General features: G+C 40.2%; 1 protein-coding gene across 3 annotated transcripts; it reads right to left on the bottom strand.

Moving 5' to 3' along the window:
• Positions 1–1,589: 1,589 nt before the first annotated feature.
• foxn2a (forkhead box N2a) lies at positions 1,590–23,129 on the bottom strand. 3 transcript variants are annotated; one of them, XM_077582464.1, is made up of 6 exons: positions 22,961–23,129; positions 11,124–11,701; positions 8,202–8,326; positions 7,909–7,958; positions 6,362–6,430; positions 1,590–5,399 (listed from the first exon to the last, which is right to left on the bottom strand). In XM_077582464.1, exons 2-6 carry the CDS (start codon positions 11,685–11,687, stop codon positions 4,969–4,971), a joined length of 1,239 nt encoding a protein of 412 aa, XP_077438590.1. In that variant the 5' UTR covers positions 11,688–11,701; positions 22,961–23,129; the 3' UTR covers positions 1,590–4,968. The 3 variants fall into 3 exon arrangements, with proteins under 3 accessions (XP_077438590.1, XP_077438591.1, XP_077438594.1); XM_077582465.1 differs by lacking the exon at positions 22,961–23,129 and adding an exon at positions 22,573–22,849; XM_077582468.1 differs by lacking the exon at positions 6,362–6,430.
• Positions 23,130–24,861: the final 1,732 nt, after the last annotated feature.

Below are 24,861 nucleotides of genomic sequence, written 5' to 3'. Positions count from 1 at the left end.
TGTTTTTCTGGAATATGAATGTCAAAAGATGGATACACAGGTACCTTGCGCCATATAATGGAGCATTTAATTGTTCTGTATGTCACTACGTATGTCGCATAGATAGTTGAATAAAATGTTTTATTTAATGAATACATTTTATAAGACGTGAAATTCAATGATTTCCTGTGGCACCGCTGAAAATCTCTCACAAAACACTACACTCTGGTCTACAACACGGTGTCAGATTCGGCCCACCACATATGTGAGTGCAACTAAACTTTGTCTTCTTCATTTTTCTTGGAATTTTTAGAATTATTACTTTGGACGAAAGCCTGTGCAGAATTTCTTAAAAAAAATAAGAGCTTGTCAAATTTATCAATATTTGATGAACCGTTCATGAACAGGAAAAACATTAACTATTCAGATGCATTGGCACCCAAGCTCAAGCTAAAGCACTACTTTCTGAATCAGCTGTCTTTCGCTGAACCTCATTTTTTGAATGTTTTTTTGGGGAGTGGTGAACCCTGGTTTCATGGGCGCTGCCATTTTGGAAATAGAAGTTGCTGATGAACGTGCTGATCAATCAAGTGCAATGTAACTTGATTCACATTTTCAATGAACAATTGTAGGATGGAAGGTGTTGTTGATCATTGAAAGATAATCTAATAATTACATGACCTCATTTTGACTAGAAGTAAAATGGCATGTTGCTAATGCAGCCAACACGGCTCAAATCCTTGATTCATTTCCCCTAATCCATAATACGGTAATCTCTTCATATAGTCACTATATATTAACAGTTTTACAGTTTAAATCTCATCAAATGCTTCACAAGTATTTAGATAAAGAAGTGAACATTCTTCACCAACATACGGAGCATCCTTTGCCACGTTTGTACGTGGAAAACTCACACTGCAGCCAGTGGCTCCAGCATTGTCTGGTTGCCTGGCAACTGTCGGCGTGGCGTGGTTGCTAAGGCCATGTGGGAGGGGGGGGAGGTGATGCTGCTCTGATTTCCAGCTCAATTGAGGCAGTCAGTAGGGAGAAGCCCCCACCTCCCCACTTCCAGTCCACACACAGGACTCTATTGAACAATAGTGCAGCGCCAATGGGCCCAAGGCTGGTCACACAAGCTCTCGTTCAGGGTCAACACCGTGCTCATCCGTCAGTCCCCTGTGACAAATCAACTTAGAGCAAAGTGTGCGTTAAGGACATATGATGATGTAGTCATCTCCGGCACGGCCCACGTTAATGTGAGGTGCAATTCTGGCAGCCTGCCATGTTGGAAGAGTGAAAAAGACAAGTAGGAAGAAGGGGGCAGTGTGTGGCGGAGGAGTCACACACGTGGTGCTGATCACAGATTGTGCAGTCAAAACACGACTAAAACAGCCAGACTTGCTGGGAAATATTTGCCAGCTGTGACATGCTAATGTGAAAACTGAGAAGGCTGCCACATGAATGGGTAGTTATAGTTGAATAATGGACTATGATTAGCTTATACGAGTGCTAGGGCGTTCACAGCAGGTGGTAACATTGATCAGAAATGTAGCAAGTGTAGACTATTAACACACTGGTGCTGCACCATAATAAACAAGTGCTCACTGTGCTAAGAAGAACAGGTTTTTATTAATAGTTTTGTAATACCATATATAATGCAATTGCATATTCTTTGGCGAAAATAAATCTTATAAACATTTTATCAACAGAGGTTAGCATACAAAAACCAATAACGTGTCGGTCTGAAAGCCATGGCAGACAAACTGATACTGGGCTGGCAGTATTTTTGTTTTCTTTTTTTAAACCAATGCAACTTAATCATACCCATACAGGAGCTGCAACATTAATTCAGAGAACAACATGACCGATATTCAATAAAAGCTGATAAGCAACAGAGCAACCGGTGTCGAGCCATGTATGGCGTTAAGTCTTGTGGCAGTCCTTCATGTTCTGTGTTATTTCACTTAGAGCAACAGAACCTTCCTTTGACAAGTGCTACAGAAAGAATGAGTGAGAACTCTTTATCCAGGAAGAGAAACCTTTTTGCATTCAGGAGCCAATTCAGTGTTTATAATATCCTCTGAGGGCCATATCAAATTATTGAATAAAATTAATCTTAAAAGGGAAGTCAGCCCCAAAATATTCTTTATGTGTTCTATGCGGCCCCACTAGTCAAACAAAATATTCAGATTCATGCGTTTGTGGAATAGGAGAGGCGGCCATTTTGCCACTTGCTGTCAACTGAAAATGCCATCACGGTGCAAAAGGGCTCAGGTAACGACCAATCACAGCTCACCTCTTTTCTGATGCTGAACTATGATTGGTTGTTTCCTGAGCAACTGACTGTGATGTAATTTTCAATTGACAGAAAGTGGCAAAATGGCCACCCCTGAGATGGATCAACAGGTAGATTTTGCTGCTTAACTTGTATTCCACAAATACAATTATTAGAATGCTGTGTTTAGATTAGTGGGGGCACATACAACATATTGTAAAAAACAAAAAACAAAACTATATATAAAAATACAAAAATAAATTAAAAAAAAAATGGGGATGACTTTCCCTATATAAAAAAAAAAAATCCAACAAATGTTTCTCTGAGGCCTTAATTGCTCTGCGGACTGGATCCCCACTCCTGCTCAAAATAAACCGCGGGTCTGCAACTACACAAGCACCCTGAAGACTGCACGGGTCAGTCTGCTCCAATTTCCAGTGACAATCACAATCATTCACAATTTTTGGAAGCATGACTGATGAGTGGCAGTAGTTTTCTGTAGTTAGCTCAAGTTAACATATCCAAACATACACATGAAGACAAAACGTAAAATGATTAAATCAGAAACTCTACAGCACAAGAGGGAAATGTGACATTTTGCACCACCCCAGTTGTACATTTTGGCAGCAAAAGAAGGGTTCTGTATGAATGTTGATCAACCTTTTCTATCCAGGCTAACAAAAAGCAAAGAAAATCTGGCAGTCATAGTTAAATTTCAAAAATAAACAAAAATAAAACACCCGCTCAATGGACAATTGGCAAAAATACTTAATTAATATAACACAATAAAAGAGGGAAAATAGGGTGTATTGTTGCAAATTCAAAGCAGAGCAAGACAAAATACTTCTCAAATGAAAAAAAAAAAAATGTGCCTCGTCATTCCTTTCAGATGACCAGTGTTTAATGGCGTTCCCACCTGATAAATTAACATTATAAATAAGGTAACGATTCATGAACAATTAATTTGTTCTTCTTTCACAGCAAAATAAGACCAGTGTATGCAAGAATTACTGTACGTCTGCAGCTTATTATGCTGAGAGCAAATCTAACCATAAAGTGGCCGAAATTAACCAAAGGATTGGTTGCGTCACTACACCGTCCGCTCACATTTCCTGTTAACAAGGTTCCCAAAACCTAGTCATGACTATCTATAACTATATTGTGGCAACAGGGAAACATAGTGACCATGGCCCCTTGCAGTTTAACATAAGTGGCACAGTAAAATGTTTGGCACTGACAATGCAGGCTATACTTGCAGCCACACACCGTGGCACTTTTTTTTTTATCGTCTGGGATGAGATGCTATTCTCTTTTCCTCATATTGTGAAGTACTTTTGATTTGAAAACCCAAATGTGAAATGTGGCTTGCAACCTCCCATTGAGCCGAAAGTAATCGGCTGACAGTAAACACTGCATTTCACAGCTTGAGGGGGGTTTTGTACTTCCTTATTTTGTTTTAAGGAGGAAGAGCAGCGAGAGGAACACAAGTGGCCGACCGGAAGAGAGGGCCAATCACAAGACCAGCGCACATCTTCGTAAGGATTTCAGTTATGTGCAACCATGACTGTACTGTCATGTTTATCGTGCTTTGAATAATCTCTACTTCAATTCTCTCCCAAATAAGACAGGCCTTGCACCGGACTTTGACATGGAATTAACTGCAAACATGTCGCAAGAACCAGTGGTTATTTAACACCCCGTTAACACGGGTCAGTACGCAGTAAATTGAGCAGCATGGCTACTTTTTTCCCCTAATGAGACGAGTAACCCCCTTGTCTCGCCTTCGGTTTGGACTGAAGCAAATGCACCTAACAAAAACAAGTAAAAGCTATAGAGGAAATCCTGCGCACACACACAGTGCAGAGGCAGATGTTCATTTGACGCACGTCTGTGTGCCGTAAAATGTAAAACACACTGGAGGATGAAAGTGATTGACAGACCAAAACAGCAAAGCGGAGTGGCAAAGTTTGCAAGTAAAATTTGGCAGTGGCAGAGTAAATACTATTACCCCCATTTTGCTTATCCTTATGTTTATGGCATAACAAGACAATAACGCAATTTCATTCAATCGCTTAATTGCAGCTTAACTAGCATCTATGGGGCGGAAAAAGTCACAATATTAAATGATGTGGAAAAGTTAAGGTTGTGGATTCATTATTGCATCTCTCACAAGAGGAGGTGTAGAACACATGTTTTAAAACTGTGCCTTTTTTTTTACCACAAAATAGGGAAAACTTGTAACACCAGGAGGTTAGATTTTGTCTGTTACAAACATGCATTCATTCGCTTCATACATAGAATCACTTGGAAGAGGATACAAGTTTGAGGAGGAAGCATGCAACGCTTTGAGTTAGAAAAACCTTTCCCATTTTTCAGAGGAAAAAGAACATCTTGAGTCACCATCGTCTAATTCGATGGAAGCCGGCAGGTCATTTTGGATCCAGTTCTCCATAGCCCAGACACCCCCCTTATCCTGTGACTGCCCCCGAGTTGCAAAAGTCTCTTTATGGCTTTGTTCTCCTGTGTGAACAATACTATTGCCATTTGATTCGTTGGACAGAGATATCCCAAACAAACAACGAAAGAGAGGCTCAAAATGGCCAATATACGAGATAAGGAGGAGGCACACTAGGACACACGACTGTGGCGGCGGGTGGGTGGGGGGTATGGGGGGTGAGGGTTCACAGGGTCCGGAGTCTGATGATGGGGTATCTTTATTTCCTGTTAAGTTTTGTGCTCTTGACATTGCGTTTGGAGCTCTCCGTGCAGCTGCGTATACCAGCAAGGTGCAGCAAGGAACCGGCGGCCTCTTTGAGCTCCTCATCCAGCTCTGGCTTGACCTCGCGCTCGCGCCGCGGCCTTTTGCCAGCAGGCCACTTGATGGCGGGTGGCCGGCGCTGCGTTTGGTTGGCGCCTCTCTCATCCCAGAGGTCGGAGTCCTCGTCGCTGTGGAAGCCCTCGCTGCCGGCGCGGCGAGACTGCCTGCGGTCGCAGCCTCCTTCATCTAATGAGGACAGGGAGGACGAGGAAGACCGGGAGGAGCAGCGCTGCAGGGCGACGCTGCTGTAGTTGTGGTCCTGCTTTGGATCGCTGCTCACCAGGACTGAGTCGGGTCTGGAGAGGTCCAGTGGGCTGTCAGAATTGCCTGCCGAGAGCAGATGTAGCAAAGAGTGATAAGTACTACATCAAGTGAAAAACAACAGTTTACAGGCAAGATGCTTCGAGTTTATTGAAATATACATTCTAAACAGGAATGTGCATTTGAGTCGAGTTCTTTGATCAGATATGGGGACAGCTTGAGCACAATAATGCCGCCCTGGGCAGTGGTGTGATAGTGGAAGTCATCATGGATGTAGCTCAACTTCCCATAGCTGATGCCATGTCCTTCTTTAAACCGCAAATTAACTGAGGCCAAAACTGCACCTATGCACGTAGTGCACTACATTTTGCCCAATTAATCAGCAATCAACAAAATTCTAAAAAGGGAAAGTCAACCATAAATATTTCTGGACAATAATATGTCATATGTGACCTCACTAGTCAAAAACATGACCTTCTGATTAATATTACATTTGTGGAATATGAGTTATGCAGGAAAATCCAGCCGTTTTTATCCATCTCAGGAAGCGGCCATTTTGCCACTTGCTGTTGACTGAAGATGACATCACAGTTGCTCAGGGCTCAGGTAACAACCAATCACATCTCACTCAGGTGTATTTTGCTGCTTAACTCATATTCCACTAACACAATATTAGTCAGAATACCGTATTTAGATTATTGGGGCTGCATAGAACATATTATCATCAATAATTTTTGGGGGAGTTGAGTTCCCCTTTTATGATCAATTATAATTCACATGCCAAATTCTAATAGTAGTAATAATATTGATAACAATGAATTAAGTGTTTTCCAAGAATCTGTTATTAGCCATGTACCAAATGTCCTCTGGTTGAATAAACCAAACATGTATACAATTACATTATGAACACAGATGAGGGAGGTGCCCAAATGAATCAGCAGTCAAATAAAAAAAAAACACTTAAGCAATGGGGTGGATGCTATGTGCGGAGAATGAACAACATGATGGTTGCTGTTGGATTCTCTTACATGGGTCAACGTGGTGCCCTGGGGCAGAGTTTAAGAGCATCATGGCAGTGGCAGCATCAATATCAGACTCTGGAAGAGGAGAGAACATGCAGGGTGGTCAGTCCTAAGGTGTGAGAGTATGACAGCAGGGCTTTTCTGTCACGTAAACATTACTCAAGCCCTGTTTCTACCAAGCATTTAAGTTTGATGTGGTTCGCATCTGTACCACAAAAGATCTTGATTGATAAGTATGGTACCACTTTTTAGCACCCCTCTTTTCCACATCTAACCCCCCCCCCCCATATCAGTAATATATATGAACCAGATTACCCATTTTTTACTCAAAGATTATGAAGCCATGGCCCACCTTCCTCTGCCTCTAATTGGCTGGTACCCCCTGCCTTCGCTGATTGGATTGGATAACTTTAGGCATGAGGACTGATGAGCCAATCGGAGGCAGAGTAGGGGGCGCCATGCAGAGGAAAATAGTCCTTTAAATAGTGTCCTGAGCTGTGATGGTGGCCCGCAGTTTTAGCTCAACGGAAGCGTTTTGCGCTGATACACCTTGCTCGCGGTGTGAGTTCAATCCACGGGATGGGCGCTGCCGGTTACACACTGAACTACATGATCTAGTTAGTAGCTAGGCTGGTAGTTGCTTTTAAAGTCAGTTAAAATACAACAATGGGGACAAATACTTTGGCCTAAAACATTATAGAGGTCTATTTAGTGACAGATTCTCACTATTTTTGTTTATTATTTGCTTATTAACAACTGCAAGTGGCTCTTGTGAAGTGAAAATTTAGAGTATACCCACTTCTCCAGGGACCACTGCATCATTGCCAACAGCTATACGACACCAAGGAAAACACAAAATGCTGAATGCTCACTGTTAATCTTAGTTTTTTTGTTTATTTACTTTGTTTAATTAATTTGCAGGTCACACTGCAAGGTGTAACACCATTTACATAGCTGATGAAGTCATTGCTATCCCACCTGCCCCGCCTAATGGTGGAACTGCAAGCCGTACCACGGTTTAACTGTTCTGAACAGGTACTGTTGCAAAATGAGCTCAAGTGTACTACTTGACGGCTAAGTGACCCAAAAATGCTTATGGAATGGACTGGACAAAACAAAGATTCATCAAAACAAAGCAGAGGATAACTTCATGCCACTGATAGGGAGAATGCATCCCATCTTCTCAGACCTGACAAAGTGTCTAAAAGCCTCATGGCTCACTTCTGGGGCTCTAAATTATTAATGATTACAGCAAGATTGAGTGCTCCACACTCAGCACCAGCGGAACCTCTGCCTGTTGTCAAGGTTACAAATCTAAGAGGCAGAGAGAGTGAGGAGCTAAAGCCGAAACATCGAATGGACCACATGAGGCATCAATGACTTGAAAGTAATAAATCAAACTAAGAATTGTGGTGAAGGGGGAGATGCTGGATGTTCTGTGACTGAAATGCACAAAAGCGCCACAATTGTGATACATTCACAAGCGCACTACAGAACAGAAGCACAAAGCTGTAAAGCATGTGAGCTTGGAAAGACCAAGAGCTGTGCCTCACCTTTAAATGAGCAACCTTGCAGAAAGAGATGGCGAGGGGGTGAGGAGGCACTGCAGGAGAGATACAAAAAAAGAAAAGAAAAAACAAGAACCATAAAGTATCTTACTTGGATTTGAAAAGTGTGCTTAAAGAACTACTAGAACCCATCAAAATGACACCATAAAAAGCATCTTCAATTTCAAAGAACTAAGGCCATTACACTCAAAATGATGTTCTGACTTGATGGCCTGAGAACAATTTCCTGCATCGTCACATCCTGTCACAATTTACTGTGGTGAAAGAAGAAGGGTCACCTGGGCGGGGAGGCGGGTGGTGTACAGAAGGCATGTGCGGCGGGAAAGTGCTGCTTCTTAAGGGCTTGAATCAGGTTGGGGCGGTATTCTGGGTCCACGCACCACAGAGAACCTTTTCCATTGGCCTGTAATGAGAGCATATGTCCAACCATCCTTTATTTGTCTTTGTTTTAATGAATTAAATCCTTCATCATGATAAAGCACTTAATTCCTAAGAGCGTGCCTAAAATATTTAACTTGTGAGTTTTGGAAAGTGTTAAACTATCAAGTCATGCCACAGTGATCTGGTAGATATATGACAGAAAACACAATGTGGAAAAAATGTTTTCATTGTTCGGCTACCATCATTTTAAGTAACAACAGCAAACCTCTATCAACACAGACTTCCTTGCTACACATGATTTGTTTATCTGGCTTGTTACAGTCCATGTTATGAATCATATAGAATAAAAATAATTATTTTAAGGCCAATTGTCCCCCTATAGAAATTGCATTTATTGCACTACCTCATGAAAAACAGAATAAAATAAAGAAAAAGAAAAAAAACTAGATTCATTGCTTCATTTAAACTGCATTTCTCCTGGTGAAGACCACCAATTTAACAAAGTTCCTCCACATGCTGCACAAACCGCCCCAAAATAAACAATGAATCTGTCTGTTGGTGATGTGTGCGGGAGTGTATTAACTGCCACATTATCTGATGGCGGTGTATTGTTGCCCAGTCTGAGGGAGCAAGCGAGGGAGGGTGGAGAATAACCTTGACTCACATTACCAGCCCGTCCCTGATGCAGGAAGAAGGAAATGTCTCCATGGCAACGGAAACCACCAGCCAGTGTCATGTGAAACTGGCGCTGGTCTGTCAGCAGACGAAGTGCTCACACTGTGCACCTGCATGCTGAGTGACTTGCGCTACTCCATGTTGCTACTCGCAGAGTGCTAACGTCCCCCTATCCCCTCCTGTGGTGGAAAAATATCACGGTCTAGCCAGGCACAGTCCTGGCACCCCGGGCTCTACCGGTCACAAGTCCAAACTCATACTGAAGCTCAATATGGCAATCATTGTGTCCCTACCTCTTATATTATCGATCACTGAAATCTAAATGAATGACTAAATAGTTTGTTTCTCCGGACATTTTCTATTGGGAGACCATAGCCCCAGTCGTAAATTGCGGGGTAGGTACGTCAAGCACTCAATCCAATTTCTAATGTAGGTCCTACTTAGCCACGTGATTTAGAATAATAACTAGGCTTTACATGATCAGGATTTTTCATCCGATCGAAAATGATAACCAATCACCAATTCAATCAGAAGATGGAGCAATATATCTATGACACTTTGACATTTACAGTCGACTGCCGCCATTCGACAGGAATAGACTGGCCCGGCCCACAAATAACGAAAAGCCACATATAATTAATGTCAATTGAAATGCATGAGGGGGGATTGCCAAAAAATGCTGATAAACATGAAATATTGGGCAAATGAAGACATTACAGCCCATTAACAATTTTGCATAAAATGCTAGCTAAATAATAATATCGACCTGATCGGTGTCAGGTCTAATATTAACCTATCTTTTGCATTTTGGTCTTCACATCACTTAAGACACCTGTTTTTAAAATCAACCTTTAGCTCATTTGCTCCCAAAAACGTATAAAAAATGTTCTATTCTAAAAATTTGCCACAGTCCCCAAAACTTTTTTTTTTTTATGTTTTTTATTTTATTTTATTTTTTTTATGCTAGAGCATACAGAAGGCTTTGATGCAGCCTCTGACCCAAAGGGGTCACACAAAGCAATGGTAGTTATTAAAAAAATGGCCAGCAGGTGGAAATAGAGTATAAGAGATCAACCAGTACCATGTTGCAAAAAAGCTCTTTTCCCCAGTGTTTTCAACAGGTTTGTGAAAAATGATTAAACTTAGCTATATTCTAATGCTAATTGCTGCAAAACAGAAACAGATAAAAATATTATTTTTTCTTCCTGATGAAAGAAAAGACTAGACTCTAATCTGTGTTTTGGTAGGTTCCATGTTTTTACAGCAATAGAACACAATATTCTGTGGGCCTTGCAAAATCAGTCAAAATCCAGTAAAACAGCCGGCAGCGAAGGGGGTTGCTTCAGCAAAAATGGCTGGGAGTGAGTGAGTTAAATATACAATATGTAGATATTGAAGAAATGTTTAATATTTGTAAATATACTGATATGCTTTGTACATTTAATTTGTATTAATATAGTGAATACATATTTTTATTGTTTTATTTTTACTTGATCTTGTTTTACATTCTTTCATAGGGATCTTTTACCTTGAGATGACAACGATAAGAAAAGTCTTCCATCCTTCATCAACTCAAATTCTGGGTCTAGAGTTGCATACCTTGCACATACAAAATCCATCTTACTGTGCTTTGTTTGCATTTCCTTTGTAGCTGTGACCTGGATGAAATTCCAGTCTTATCGCAGTAGAGGAGACTGTGCCGCCATTATGTGGCAGACCTACACATTGTCGTCACATGAGCCACGCTATTCAGGGATTTGCTAAATAAATAATTTTGGTGACTGGAAATTTAAATACAACATAATGTGATAAAATCATAGTATAAATGGACTTCTATTTATATCGCATGTTTTAAGCTATAGTGCTTAAAGCACTTTACATAGCCTCACATTCACCCATTCACACACCAGTGGTCGGTCGGCTGCTGCCATGCATGGTGCTGCCAGGTCCACAGGGAGCAAGTCAGGTTTCAGCGTTTTGCTCAGGGACACTTTGACATGGTCATCAGGGAGGAGGATCAAACCCACAACCTCACGGATGGGAGACAACCACTCTACCACTGAGCCACGCCACCCTTAAATGATGCAATAAAACTGAACTGTACTAAGTTGTGTGTAGAATGACGAAGCATCTTAAGGACATACCTTTCCTAAACTCCTTTCGACCTTGCGGAAGCATTTATTCAGGGAGAGATTGTGACGCACTGAGTTCTTCCATCCAGTTGGAGCATTGGAAAAGTAAGGGAAGTGCTCAAGAATCCAGCCATAGATTTCTTTGACAGGTAAAGATTTGCTAGGAGACTGCTCAATGGCCATGTAGATGAGGAGCGAAAACGAAAAAGGGGGTTTGGACTTCAATGAGTCCCGCTCTCTACCCCTACTGTGCGTTGAGGCTGTGGACGAGGATGAAGTTCCCTGGTTGGAGCCGTAGTCTCCTTCGATGTCAAAAAGGGGGCTGCCACTGGGTTGAGCTTCAGGACCTCCCAACGTGAAGTTCTGAAGCAGGTTCTCGTGGAGCCAGTTGAGGTTGGTGAGTTCTTCATCTTCAGTAGCTCCAGTTCGATCCACGCTGGTCGCAAGGGGACTAGAAGCGCACTCCGCCTCGGGCAGTGTTCCAACTCCACAAACTCCTCGGAGCCATGTCCGCTCCTCTTGCATACCCGGAATTTCCGTTTTCTTGTCTGGTGACATCCCAATGATTGGACCCATTAAATCAAAGAGGTCTGTAGAAAAAGAGAAGATTTATATCAAATAGGTTATACATGATCAGTCAGAAAAACAGTTTTTAAAGTTGGAATTATGGCAGCATTTTTTGCAATTACTTAAGTTGGAATACTGAACACATTTGAGCCAAGCATATTGTGGTCTTCCTTTAGTGTCTCAACTGTACTTTCCAGGCCTCTCCTCTCCTCCATGCAAGGGTGGAGAGCCTCTTAGCTCTCCACCTCTTGACTTTAGCCAAGGACTTTCAATGAGATCCTCTCAAGCAACTGAGCGGACTTAAGGCTCCACTCATTGACGCCCACCTCATTTCAGGCAAGACCCGGCTGCTCATTATGTGTAAATGACCATGAAAGCCGCCAATGACTGCTGGAATCAAATGACTGCCTCCACCGTACAGCGGAAGGCTCGTTACAGGCTGATCCACATTATGCAAGAATCAAGTCCCAATTTGTCACTTGCAAGATGATCAAAGTGTACATACGGTCCTTGACGAGCTCTGTTCTCTTACAACCTTCAGAAATTTCACAAGCTAATGTAATTACTGTTAAGTACATTAAATGAGAGGATGGCACTTCTTGTTTAGAAGCAATCACCTTTTTTGACAATATCAGTATAATGCCTTGGCAAAACTAAGCACACGCATAGACAATAGACATTTTCCGTTAAAGTGTTTTGATCAGAGCGCTGCATGTGTAAAAGTCAAAACAGCTGAGAAGGAAGAGATAGGTCTCATTACTTTTCAAAGGAGAGCAGAAAAAAAAGGTGATTGTGCATAGAAAACTGGTAGGGTTCTGTACCTCCAACATGTTTAAGAACCACTGATTTATACTGATAATGTGAGATTTGGCCTGACCTGAAAATGTTGTTCTTATTGTGCCCTACATTAATATTAACATCTACTGTATGTTTGAATGCATTCCCCCAACAAATACAAATAAGCGCATTGTACACTGGTGAGGCCAAGTGTACAAAGAGATTACTCTGTGGCTCAGCTCACAACAAGCTTTAAGTCTTGGGTGTCACCATGACAACCACACCGTCCTTTCAATTAAGAGCAAAAATCTCACAAACGAGAGTAGGAAAATGAGTAATCCAAGTTGGCTGTCTTCACCATAAGCGGTACAGGAAATGCTGCAGCACCTGTGTGGACACCAGATGCCACTGAGTGTGGTTGTGTGATGCATTGAATGTGGACCATCGTAGCCATGTAAGGGGACATATAATCTGTCAGATAGGCGAATCTTTTCATTTATGTGACAAGGCAGGAATTGGGTCAGACTAAAGAGTGTTTGCCCAGAGAACGAGACGGGAGAGGGAGTGTATGCACGCACATGTATGAACATACACACACAAATCAGTTTGTCAATGTCAGCCAGTCAGAACAGGAGGGGAAGGAGAGGGGCATTAGTGCATTTACTAAATTACCACTTAACCCTCAATGTGGGTGGAGGAACATATAACAGGCAATCCCAATTTTCTTTAGGTTGAGTCATGTTTTATTCGGGCTTTCAGAGTACTTGCAGCGATTTGATATCTCTATCGAGGTTATGGTTTCATGAGCATGGGATTGATCGATTCTATCTGTGCAAATTGCAACTGTTTGCAGTTTGTGATGCATCAACCTGTATTATTTATAAAGATGGGTACACTTCCAAGTATGCTCTTTAGCTTTGATAAGATTGCATCATTTGCTGACCTCATCATTAGTTGTTGGGTTTTCTTGTGTGGTTACATTGAACTAAAAATAATAATGAATACAAAAAATATATATTTTTCCTAATATAGTTAACCTTGGGTTATGAATTTAATTTGTTCATTGACTCGTTTTGCAACCCGAAACGTTTACAAATCGAAGTAATGTTTATGCTTAAAATTAAGGCAAAGGCAATTCATCTGTTCCAAAACTGCATTATTGTACAGTACTTCTTACGTTTACCATGGTTACAGCAAGCCCATGCAGATAGCCAGAAAAATTGTATTGCATATTTATCAATGCCTAAAGGCGCTTCGCGTAAGTGCACACAAAGTAAACCACAATCATTAGGCACTGCAGCCCCTCCACAGAAGCTAACAATACCTAGGCTAAGTTAACCAGCAATCCAAGCCAAAGTGACTCCCCAGAATCCACCTTTGGCCGTGGCATGTGTCGAGCTTGCTGGTGATAGCCTAGTGTTATAAAGTGATCCTTCTCTTTGAGGTGGAGGTAGACAATGGAGTCTTATGCACTGAAGAGTGCATGAACACATATATTGGAGAAACCAAACAGCCATGAGACGATGCATGGCACAACACAAACGGGCTAATGTTTCATGTCATGACTCAGCTGTCTACCTTCACCTCAAAGAGGACAAAAAAATGACAGAAAAGATAAATTCTTTGAAAGTAGTGAGAGAAGCCTTCTACATGAAGGTGGAAAGACCATCTTTAAACAGAGGAGGTGGCTTACGACACCAGCTGTCCCCCACATACAATGCTTTCCTTTCAAACATTGCCAAGAACATCGATGATTTCGCTTCCGGCAAACAACAAACACAGTCCCCCAAGACTGCACAGGTAGCTCCCTACCTTTTTACAACTGAATAGAATATCAATGGGGGAGTTTCCACCCAAAAACTTGCAGACCGGCAAAGGCCTCTCTGCCAGGCATCTTAACGAGTGTTGTTTGCACGATACCGTGATGAGGCGCACCTCCAATTTGGAGCATAAATAAGCTGGGTTTTCCACACCAACTCAGGCGGGTCTGTGCTAACCAAGCCTTGATGCATGAACTGACGAAGCCTTCCCGAATAAGAGGCAAAACATCTAAGAGAAACAGAGCAATATAGTTGTGATTGAGTCAATGCCCTGAGGAAGAGGTAGTTTTCCCAAATCATATGTAAATTTTGTACGGGACCTATTTATTCAAAACCCATGTCATTCGTCTATCAAGGTTCCAAGGTATTTATATAATATTTACTATGTATATTATGCATATGACTAATATTGTTGATCGTCTATGGGGAAATTAACAAATTAATCAACTGTTTTTTCTTTTTCTTTTTTTACGTGATGGAATGAGAACCTCTCTCTATAAACTCCTGTACCAATCACAGTGTCATTTTGAGCAGATTAATGATGCTCAGAGTAGTTCTATAGCATAGATGTACCGCAATGTGGTTAACAAAAAAATAAGTTGTTCTTGTAGAGCCCTCCATTTTGCATCAAAGACTTGGTTCATTAACAATCAGTTCCCCACAATGGCTACTATGTTTATTGTTTAACTGAAGTGAATAATTGGTTATTGAGCAATGTGAAAACATGCTTCCAAGCTATACTGTATTCTTTGCTTCCTTACATCTAGATGAAATTTTGAATCGTGATGATACTACCTCATTTTAGCGAGTCTGATTCTAAGATAATTGTCCTTCAATGAACAGTTTCGCAGGGGAAACTATTAAAGCAGAGGTATGCAATACTCTGAGCGCTTGTTTGTTAACTATGTTTAGTCCAGCATCCAGAATTTCCTATCCTTTACTATCAGCAGCTCCCGTAAATCCTGTACCCTTTTCAACTTTTTCTTTTTCATCAGCTCAGGGTGAATCACAATTCTTACAAAAACTGAAGAACAAGATACAGTATTTGATACAACACGAAATGTCAGGAGGGCACAAGAACTGTCCATTTAGGCTATGAGGAAATCTCTACTCTGGAGACGTCTTGACATGAGGTTTCTACTCTGAATTGATTTTCAAATTTAGAGGATACCAAGCACACAGACTATGAGGAAGATAACATTCACTCCTCCGAACAACATTTCCGACAAAGAAGCTTCTAGGCTGCATAACCATCACATTATTAACTAAACTAATGAGGCTGAGGCCTGAGGATACATATAGAAATCCCAGAATAGACTCGAAAATTAAAGGAACTGGACCTACAAAGTTGATCATTCTGCTTGCAGATCAACAGTGATGGCCCTGATTGAGACTGCTCTTTCTAGTGCCATAATTGTGTTACCCAAAACATTCCACTGACAGACATTAAGGTGACTACATAACTCAGGCGTGGCATGACAATTGTGACTGCATTCTGTGGACATTTGCTTCACTGAAGCCTGAAGTCATTTTGTCTTCATCTAATTAAAAACACGCCATAGATGAGAAGGCTCTGTACACATGTTCCAGGTTTGTTGCTTGGAGAGGAAAAGAAGTCATGGCCTTGCTAAAAAGTCAGACCACTGATTAAACCTGAAGCACAAGAAGGCTCCAACACTTTGCCACTTTTACTTTATTTGGCTGTGTGTCTGCTTGTGCTGCTCCTCGATTACACAGTGACGGACGAAAATTCACTTCAGTTCGATTTATTTTTATTTTTTTTTAAAGTTTTGTCATTCATCAGTGATGGACTGACAGAATGACCAATGACCGCAGCATAAAACCTCCGAGATGGGCCCAGAGTGCTTGAGAAAGCTTGGTCCATCCAAGAGGACTGTCATTTGAATATGAGCAGAAGAGTAAGGTAAATGGGCAGTGAGAAAAAGTCTCAACCATTGTTTTAACACTTTTGCAGCTGGTCAATTACCCCTGCATTTATAATGACTGCACTTCATTCTACAAACGCTTAAGATAAGATGAGAATCCAATGATTAATGTTATAGGAGTGGAGCCAATGAGATAGTCCTGCCAGTTGACTGCAGCTCATCGTTGAAAATACACCAAAGCTGGAATGGCGCTGACCTGATGGCTCATCTGCAAGTTAAAATAACCCTGCGCGCCATGAGAAGCATCATATTCATGTGCAAACAGGCAGGGACAAACAGCAGGTGCCAAGGCAATTTTTCCCCCTTTCAAACTGCTCTTTTATCCTGTTAAGCACTTAGCCAATTCAAAAATGACACAAAGACACACAGATACTGTAGTTGTAAGTGGCAGATCAAGCCATTAATGTGTCACATAGGTACAGCAGAATGTAAACGGGAGACCAAGGCCGCGGATCTGACTTTCAGGAATCAGTTGCCACTGCAGCCAGTGTGGCGAGGGAAACGGTTGCGCTCATGTCTGTGCATGAAGAGCTGATGTGGGGAGATCAATACAGGCGGAAACTGCTGAGGCCAGCAGTCTAGTGCTGTTCTCCACAAAACCTGTCTGACAAAGAGGGGCGGGAAAGGCAGCAGCCAACCTGGATGACATGGTGCTATGACTAAGTTCCATTGAGTGCATACATACCGTAACTTATAGTTGCTCATTATACCCAACATAGGATTTGGAGGAAATACATAATTTCAGAACAGAGGTTTAAATTTATGCACTGTTGAACCACACCCTGCTCACAGCCACTAACTAAACCAGTCGACACAAACCAGTTACACTTCTTAGTACACAAAGGTGTGTCGCAAAACCCCAATGGCTGTTATTTGAACCCTCTGTGATGTTTCTGACTATGCTACGAATCAAACCCTGAATTAGACGAAGGGAAAGTTGGTATAGAAGTCATGCTGCTACGTGTGCATTAAAACAATCAATATGAGGGCTATAATTTAATATTTAAAAAAAAACTACTAAATGGACAAAAGCATTCTACTTTTTCAAGAGTAGAGTGAAATCGTACAAAGAAGCATTTTTTTTTAGGGGTGGGGGGGTGCTCTTGTTACGTTTTAAATCTCTCAGTATTCACCTCACAGTTACAGACAACCAGGAGGGAAGGAAACACCTCCTGCCTGTTGAGGAAGTCCATTTTCAAAGAGCACTCACAGTTAGGCCAGCTCTACACCAAAAGAGTGAACTAGCGCAACAAGAGGTCAAATGTTTACACAATGGTAGCAAACACCCAAGACTGTAAATGACACACAGGCAAATAAAAGTAACACAGGAAAGATTGAGTTGGGCACAGACGTTGACTTTATAGTTTCAAACTGCACTTTGACTCTAATCAGAGGTTAGTTTTCCAAAGTACAGACCTGCCTCCCAGCAAACACTGAAACCTTATCTCGAGGGTCATGCGCCTGTCTCGTCTAGAAACCCTCCTCCCACAACAAACACATATACTTCCAAATACCACAAACAGCAAGCATTCCTATACTATTTTCTGTTAGGCTGGTGTCAGTTTAAGTTCATATCCGTCTAAAAATGTATCGTTCATACAGACATGTTTACTGTCTATGCTTACAGGTTTGCATGTTTTGGTTTAAAGAACTAACATAAAGGTAACTGCAAGCTTTATTAACCATGCGCACTAAAATTTCCCACCGACAAAACAGTCAAATGTCAACGTGAATTGGCATTGCCTTGCTTGCATAATGAAAATAATAACTGTTGATGCAACAGTAAAGCACAACACGCATCTTATCTTGAGCTCCATTTACCTCTGTCAAAACAATAGATGAATGTAAAATGTGAATGTGAAATACGATGAATGTACAGTATATTGTTATTTTTTTTATATGGATTGTAAATATTTACAGATTTTTACAAATATGACACCATTGACGACCGTTTACCAGTCCTGTTCCATTATTTTTTTGTATTTTCCTAACACCCAGTTCATCCCCAGACATGCTAGAAGAAGCACACCACTTGCACAAAAGCGCCCAACTCCTGCCTGGGTACAGTCGTAGCGCTGTCAATTAAATAAACCCTGTTAATTATGCTAGGGGTGATGAGACAAAGGCCCATTGTGTTTCCCCTCTTCCCTACTACTCAATCAAGGAAACAGTCACATCACTACCGTCAGTGAGGCGTGTACTAATCAGTAGCGTCTTGCGTCCACCAGTCAGAAAGAAGCGAGCGTGGAGGAGTGGGAGGTTCTACCCACAGGCAAGTTATATGTAAGCAATCAGACAACTACAGATTTTAATGCTTTGACAGCACAGCATTCTCTAGGCTGGACCTTGTCTAACGCCACATTCAGCTGGCAAAGTGTCTTACAGAGATGATATTATTGAATGATCCAACATTACAGCACTCTTCGACATTAAAATATTAAAGTTCAATTAAGACGCATCATTGTTAACTAGAATATTGCTTCTAAAATGAAATGTCAAGCATCATTTGTTCTGGGATTATCTTCAAATTGTTCGGATTGAAGCAATGGAAATTGAAAACGGTCATCATAAAAACATAGTTATTTGTTAGTACAAATAAGTTAAGTAAGGTTTATATATATATATATATATATATATATATATATATATATATATATATATATATATATATATATATATATATATTAAATTTTAGAGCTGCTCATTAATAATAATCAATCAATTTGTCACTTATGTTTTTGATTAATTGATATATCAGATTTAAAAAAAAACATTATATACACATGTACATCACTTTATTGTACAAAAACAGGACATTACTTCAAATAGACACATTTTATGATTCAGTTACTGGTTTTTGGAATGTACCGTTTTCGGTCGAGACAGACAATGATAAAAATTTATGGGGAAAAAAACGGTCTACAGCAAAGACAGCACAGCCACGGATTCTGTTATTGTGGTGTTAAAAGGAAGGCTAGCCAGGTGAACTGATACTTGCGCTACTGTCAGAGTTCAGAAATTGCGGCGCAACTGGGTGAGTTCAGTGTTTAACATGCACCACAAGTCTCAACACCAGACTTGTCATTTGAGGAACGACAGTCTTGATTGTAACGTAGAGAACATTAAGTACAGTATGTTGTATGAATCACATACTATAGAAGCAGTAAGAAAACACTTTTTTATATTGTCATATGAAGGTCAAGTGGATATTCAAAACCTACAGCGTTTTTAAATTTAGCATTTCCAATATAATTCTGTAGCAGACAAGATCATGATGAGGCAGTAATTGTCATTTAAATTTGTAAATAATAAGAATACACAAAATGAGCATACCTTTAAGTGTCTGAAACATTAAATTATTTCACTTACGCCTTTCAAGCCCAAAATTGTCATCAATTAATTCAATGTCAAGTAGTCATCGCAAATTATGGTGTATTCAGAAACATAGTTTAAGAACTGAGGCGATTTCTTATAATTCTATATTAAAATACACTACAGACTGGGTTAAGTAATCAGAATGAAAAGTATCTGCTTTTGTAACAAATCTAAAACTCTAGTCAGTCACACGCCTACAAAGCACAAGGTGGATTTTAGAGGACGCAACCTTCCATTTACTTTGGGTCAGAGTACACAATACTGTGATAAGACTGATTACATGGCCAAGCCACCATTTTGAACTGTGCCACTTTAGCCTCAATCAAAACAACAAATACAGAGTTTAGAGTTAGCATTTGTTATTTCCCCAATTGCTATATTTGATACACTGAGCATGGTATGCCAATTGTGCAGAAAGTGAACCCATATGTACATACTGCTACATACCTCTACGTAACAGTTGGAAAATTTAGTCCAGTTGGTCACATTTCTGTTAGCACACATCCCCTGAAGTGCATCTGTATCGCTAATAGAGTGAAGTAGAACAACACTTTGGAAGTTTGAAACCAATAAGTATTCAAAGTTGTAAAAATGAAGTGTGGTTTTCACAAGGGTTACAGAGGAGGTATGTTTGTTACCGCTGAATTGAGTACAGTGTTCTGTTAGAGTAAAATAGCCCCAACAATGGGTGCTCTGTAATAGCACACTCTAAACACAAATACAAAACGTGACTGTCCATAATCCAATCCAATTCAGCTGGAAATCAGTACGGTCTGGACTTTGCCCTAATCTAATGAACTGCATTCAGCAAGTGGACCCATACCCCAACCTAGTCCATTAAGCCACACTAGCAAACAAAAATGGCTCAGTTGGGTCCTCCATTTTGGTCAAAATGTAATATCTCAACAACTTCTTGCTTGAATGACTGGTCATGATCATGGTAGCCAACCTGACTTTTTCAGCCTGTGTCATTTTATTTCTCAGACGCTTAATGATCCTACTAAAAATAACATTGCCATTATGTCAGTACCGACTAAAATGTACTGATGGGCAAGCAGCGTGGTTGATTGAATTGGAGGACTGAGGGCAGCTGCAATCAAAATATCTGTTGTGTACTAGTGTCAGCTACTTTATCTGTATAAGGAAATAAAAAAAACATTTCAAATAATTTTATTCAACTGTCACATTAACAAACTGCATGATGTAAGAGCCCTCCCTAGGTCATAAATAGACAATCATAGCCTTCAATAATACGGATACATTTAAATTGTTTGGTTACATCCGCAGCTCACTCCGATTTCAGTCACAGAGTATGAAATTGACTACAATTTTTTTTTTACCGCAACTAATATCCCAGAGTGTAAACCGAAAGTCGAACAACGAACTATGCTAGCATAATAAAACAATGAATATCTTCAAACTCCCACACTGTCATTTTAGCAGGGTAACCCCCTTATTTTTATTCATTTGAGGAGATATAGCAATAGTTTTGTCATTGCTGTATTAACACATAAATTGTGTGTTCTTTGATGAACTCATTAAAATTTATGGTAAATATAAAAGACAGAAAACTTCAAAAGTAAACAAATAAAATTTAACAGTGTTTTCTGCTTCTAATAAATTACAGTACTGTACACAATATGAAGTGAACTAAATCCTCCATTCGGCTTTTCATTTTGAAAAAGCAGATTGCCATTACGTTATCAAATGTCATTTTACATTTGAGTACTCATAAAATAAATAAAGCACATGACATTAACAAATGAACATCACTTTTAATATTCATGTTTCTAGCTTACCAAATGTTAGCAGGTTTGCATTTCTGCCCTGTTAGTCTTAAATCAAACAACAATTAGTAATTTAACTATTGATGATTATCATGAGTAAATGACTGTAGAACATCAATGTGCTGTCAAAATCATACTCAACCTAAATTTGTGGTGCCAGCTTTTATTTTTGTTTCTATTTAAGTATTTTAACTCAAAGAAACCATTCCAACTACTGTGGTCTCTTACTTAAAAAAATAACTATATTTTCCTCTTTATGTTGCATGGCTTCACCGATTTTAAATCCATTTAGTATCAGCAAAAACAACATTGCGGAGTCCTATTTATAGTAACGAATGTCAGTAAAGTTCGCAGGCTCTTGGCTATTCTGGGGGGGGGCAAGAGTATTAACCCTGCCAAGGTCTCTGTATGTACATACAGACGTTGAATACATGCAAAGACTACAAACAACAATGAAGACAACAGATGGTTGTGGCCATAGAAACGCTGGCTACAAAGTAATGGCAGATTGATAACATCTGCTTTTTTGTCCATTCACCTTTATCTCTGTTTGATTTGCATTCTATTTATCACAAGGTCTTAACAAATGTCCAAACAGGCCTGAGTAAGTTAACCTAAACATTGGAGAAAACATGTGTTGCAAACACGTAAATACTGCAGTAAGGAAATGTATGATGGTTCCAGCTAGTACAGTGGATAAAGTAGACGCAGTAATGCTAAGTAGACTATTTTGCAACTGTAACATTTGATGGCATTTTTGACTGGCAATAAAAACATAATTTCTGCATTGAGATATTGTTTGTAAAAAGCTCAGCATGTGGGGCAATCTTGTGATAGCCTATTACATCATGTGCTCAGTCAATGTGATCACAATCTGTGGTCTTGTCGAAATTTACCGTTCCGTGTTTTCATGTATAGATTACACAGAAAAAAACATGAACATGATCATTACTGTCAACTTGATTCGCCGTGAGTTTAACGGTAGTTGCAAAAATGAACAGCTTGATGAATCATCACCACACACACAGTCACACACAACGTGGTATATGAAGTTACGCGCAGTGACGTGTACTATTGCACAATACTTCCCGACAAACCGGACTCGTTACCGAGTAACTTACCACCGCTTAACAATCATTTAGTCAGTTTTACCAGGACTGAATCCGTTGAGTTCTATACGTTAGCTCACCCAGTACAGTAGACACCAAGCGAAGTAGCCTTAGCAGCCGCTCGGTAGGTCAGTGAGGGTAAATCCAACGCTAGCGTTAGCATTGTACAACTTTCAGCACTCTATCGATTTCATATCGATAAACGTGACACGGCCAAGAATAACCAGCGGTATGTGCTTAGAATAAAAGGCTGGGCACATGAATATTCGAGCTTGGAAAACAGAGGGGAAGTAACGTTAGCTAGCTGCCACATGCTGTCGCTTATTGTGCCATGCTGGCCGCTCTGAGCAAAGTCACTTGACCACGTTTACTTTTAGCTTGTTCCGAAACACGCCTCGCAAACATGATCCAAACGCACGCGGACTTAAAACAAGGGCGAGAAAAGGGGGAGGAGGGTAGAATACTCACACTCATGTACGGCGTGTCTCGGCGCGGTTTAAAGACACGACAGTACGCAGTTTATTCGGATGTCTGCCTCGCACAATGTCAGAGATCAGATCAGCAGCTGCTTCCTCCATGCACGCAGCGCGCGGATCACACAGCGCGAGCGCACAGCAACGCTACCAAACCCCTAGCCGTCGTCATGGCAACACAGCCACTCCAGCCAATCACAGCCCCTCCCCTCCTATCTCCCCTGGCAACTGCCGCAGCGAAGGGGCTCCACGAGCGCGCACGCGATCCTATTTTGCATCGCCAAATGGGCTTTCACTTTTTTTGTCATCTCACTCTAAGCATAGCAAAATACATTTAAACATAGAGATATATTTAGTCTTTTAATACTTCACTACTGACAGTGACGTAGACGCCGGAAGTGTTGTTAGAGGGCGTTTAAACTGAATGTTGTTTAGACTATACACAAACACCTCAGGGCGGGGAGAGGATGTGTCACCACACCCACCACCGTGGACCCTCAGCAAGGCCCCACCTTAAGTAAACCGTGATACTCTAACCAGACCAGCAAATAATGATCACATGCTGCGTGATACATAAAAAAATAAAATTCAAATAAAAATCTTTCTGCCAAGGTTCATCTTATATGTTGGGGGTATTTTAGCCAGATGTGATTCTAAGCGTAGATTATGAAAATGAGTTTTAATAAATTTTTGACTGACAGTGTATTGTATAATGCATTGATTCTCAGCTGGTGGGTTAGAAACCAGCAGTTTGGTTGTGGACACATTCAGGCTCAAAATGGCATGCTTGTACATCCCATGATGGACTTGTATTTTTCTTTTTTTTTAAGCAATTGTTTTTGACAGGCATGTGTCCCAATCTCATTGTATTTTGCTGGCATCGGCCTAAACCTCTTTAAGTCACAATTTGGTAAAATTAATATTTTTTCAAAAATCTATACTATTGATCATTTCACACATGTGAATGTTATTTATTTATTTATTTGTTTATTTATTTTACAAATTATTGACCGATCTAAAGCATTGAAAATAGCTAACTCTCTTTGAGGATGCAATGTTAATGGTTGAATAAACATGACGTTTTTGGGGTCTCCTGAAAAGTGAAGATTTTGGAGGTACAAGGTTTCGGCCCGACGCCAGCAATATGCAGTCCATCATGGCCCTCCTCAATTTATGCTCAACCTTTTGGAAGTTAAATGTTTACTTTTTTGGCCTTACTTTGAGAAACCTTGATGTTTAATTTTACTTTCTTCAGTTTTATTTATACTGTTATGCGGTCCTCCTCAAATTTCTTAAGGGTGCTTGGAAAATAACTTTAAACTTGATTGCATGACACTTCCCACACAAATTCATCTTATTGTGTTCTACAGAAAAGTCTGCTGGAGATTTGAAGTTTGCGCTATGGAGGCCCTATTATAAAGCTCCAAAATTACCCAATTTAACTAATTCACTGCCATTGACGGCTATAGACGTAAAAAATCAATTTGAAATATTTCTATTGGTTTAACATTTTTTCCCACTTTTGTTAACAAAAGTATGAAAACCTAGAGAAAAAAATATTGTACATTTAGAACAGATAGAAATTTTGTGATTAATCGTGAGTTAACTATTGAAGTCATGCAATTAATTACAATTTTTAAAAATTAATCACCTGACGCCCCTAATTTTTAATAATCTTTTCTTTAAAAAAAAAAAGATTATTAAAAAATGTGTAGGTTTTCATACTCTTGTTAACATTTTTTTTTAAACTAAAAGAAATAGTTAAAATGATTTTTTTTTTACGTTTATAGACGTCATTGGCAGTGAATGAGTTAAATGCCAACCCACCTCAACCCACCACCTGTCTGATTGACTTGACGTTCCTCACTCAAGTCCATTTAATATCCCCAACCAAAA

This window comes from Vanacampus margaritifer, chromosome 12 (genome assembly GCF_051991255.1).
Source record: "Vanacampus margaritifer isolate UIUO_Vmar chromosome 12, RoL_Vmar_1.0, whole genome shotgun sequence".
Classification (NCBI taxonomy): domain Eukaryota; kingdom Metazoa; phylum Chordata; class Actinopteri; order Syngnathiformes; family Syngnathidae; genus Vanacampus; species Vanacampus margaritifer.
Note: the sequence above shows the minus strand (reverse complement) of the source record. Positions and strands in the feature narration are given on the sequence as shown.

Bases quoted from the DNA above. Each gene is read 5' to 3' on its own strand.
- foxn2a (XM_077582464.1), bottom strand. From the start codon at position 11,687: ATGGGTCCAATCATTGGGATGTCACCAGACAAGAAAACGGAAATTCCG. The intron at 8,327-11,123 runs GTATGTCCTTAA...CTCTCATTACAG, and splicing joins TCGAAAGGAGTTTAGGAAAG to GCCAATGGAAAAGGTTCTCT. The intron at 5,400-6,361 runs GTAAGAGAATCC...TGCTCTCGGCAG, and splicing joins AGGGCACCACGTTGACCCAT to GCAATTCTGACAGCCCACTG.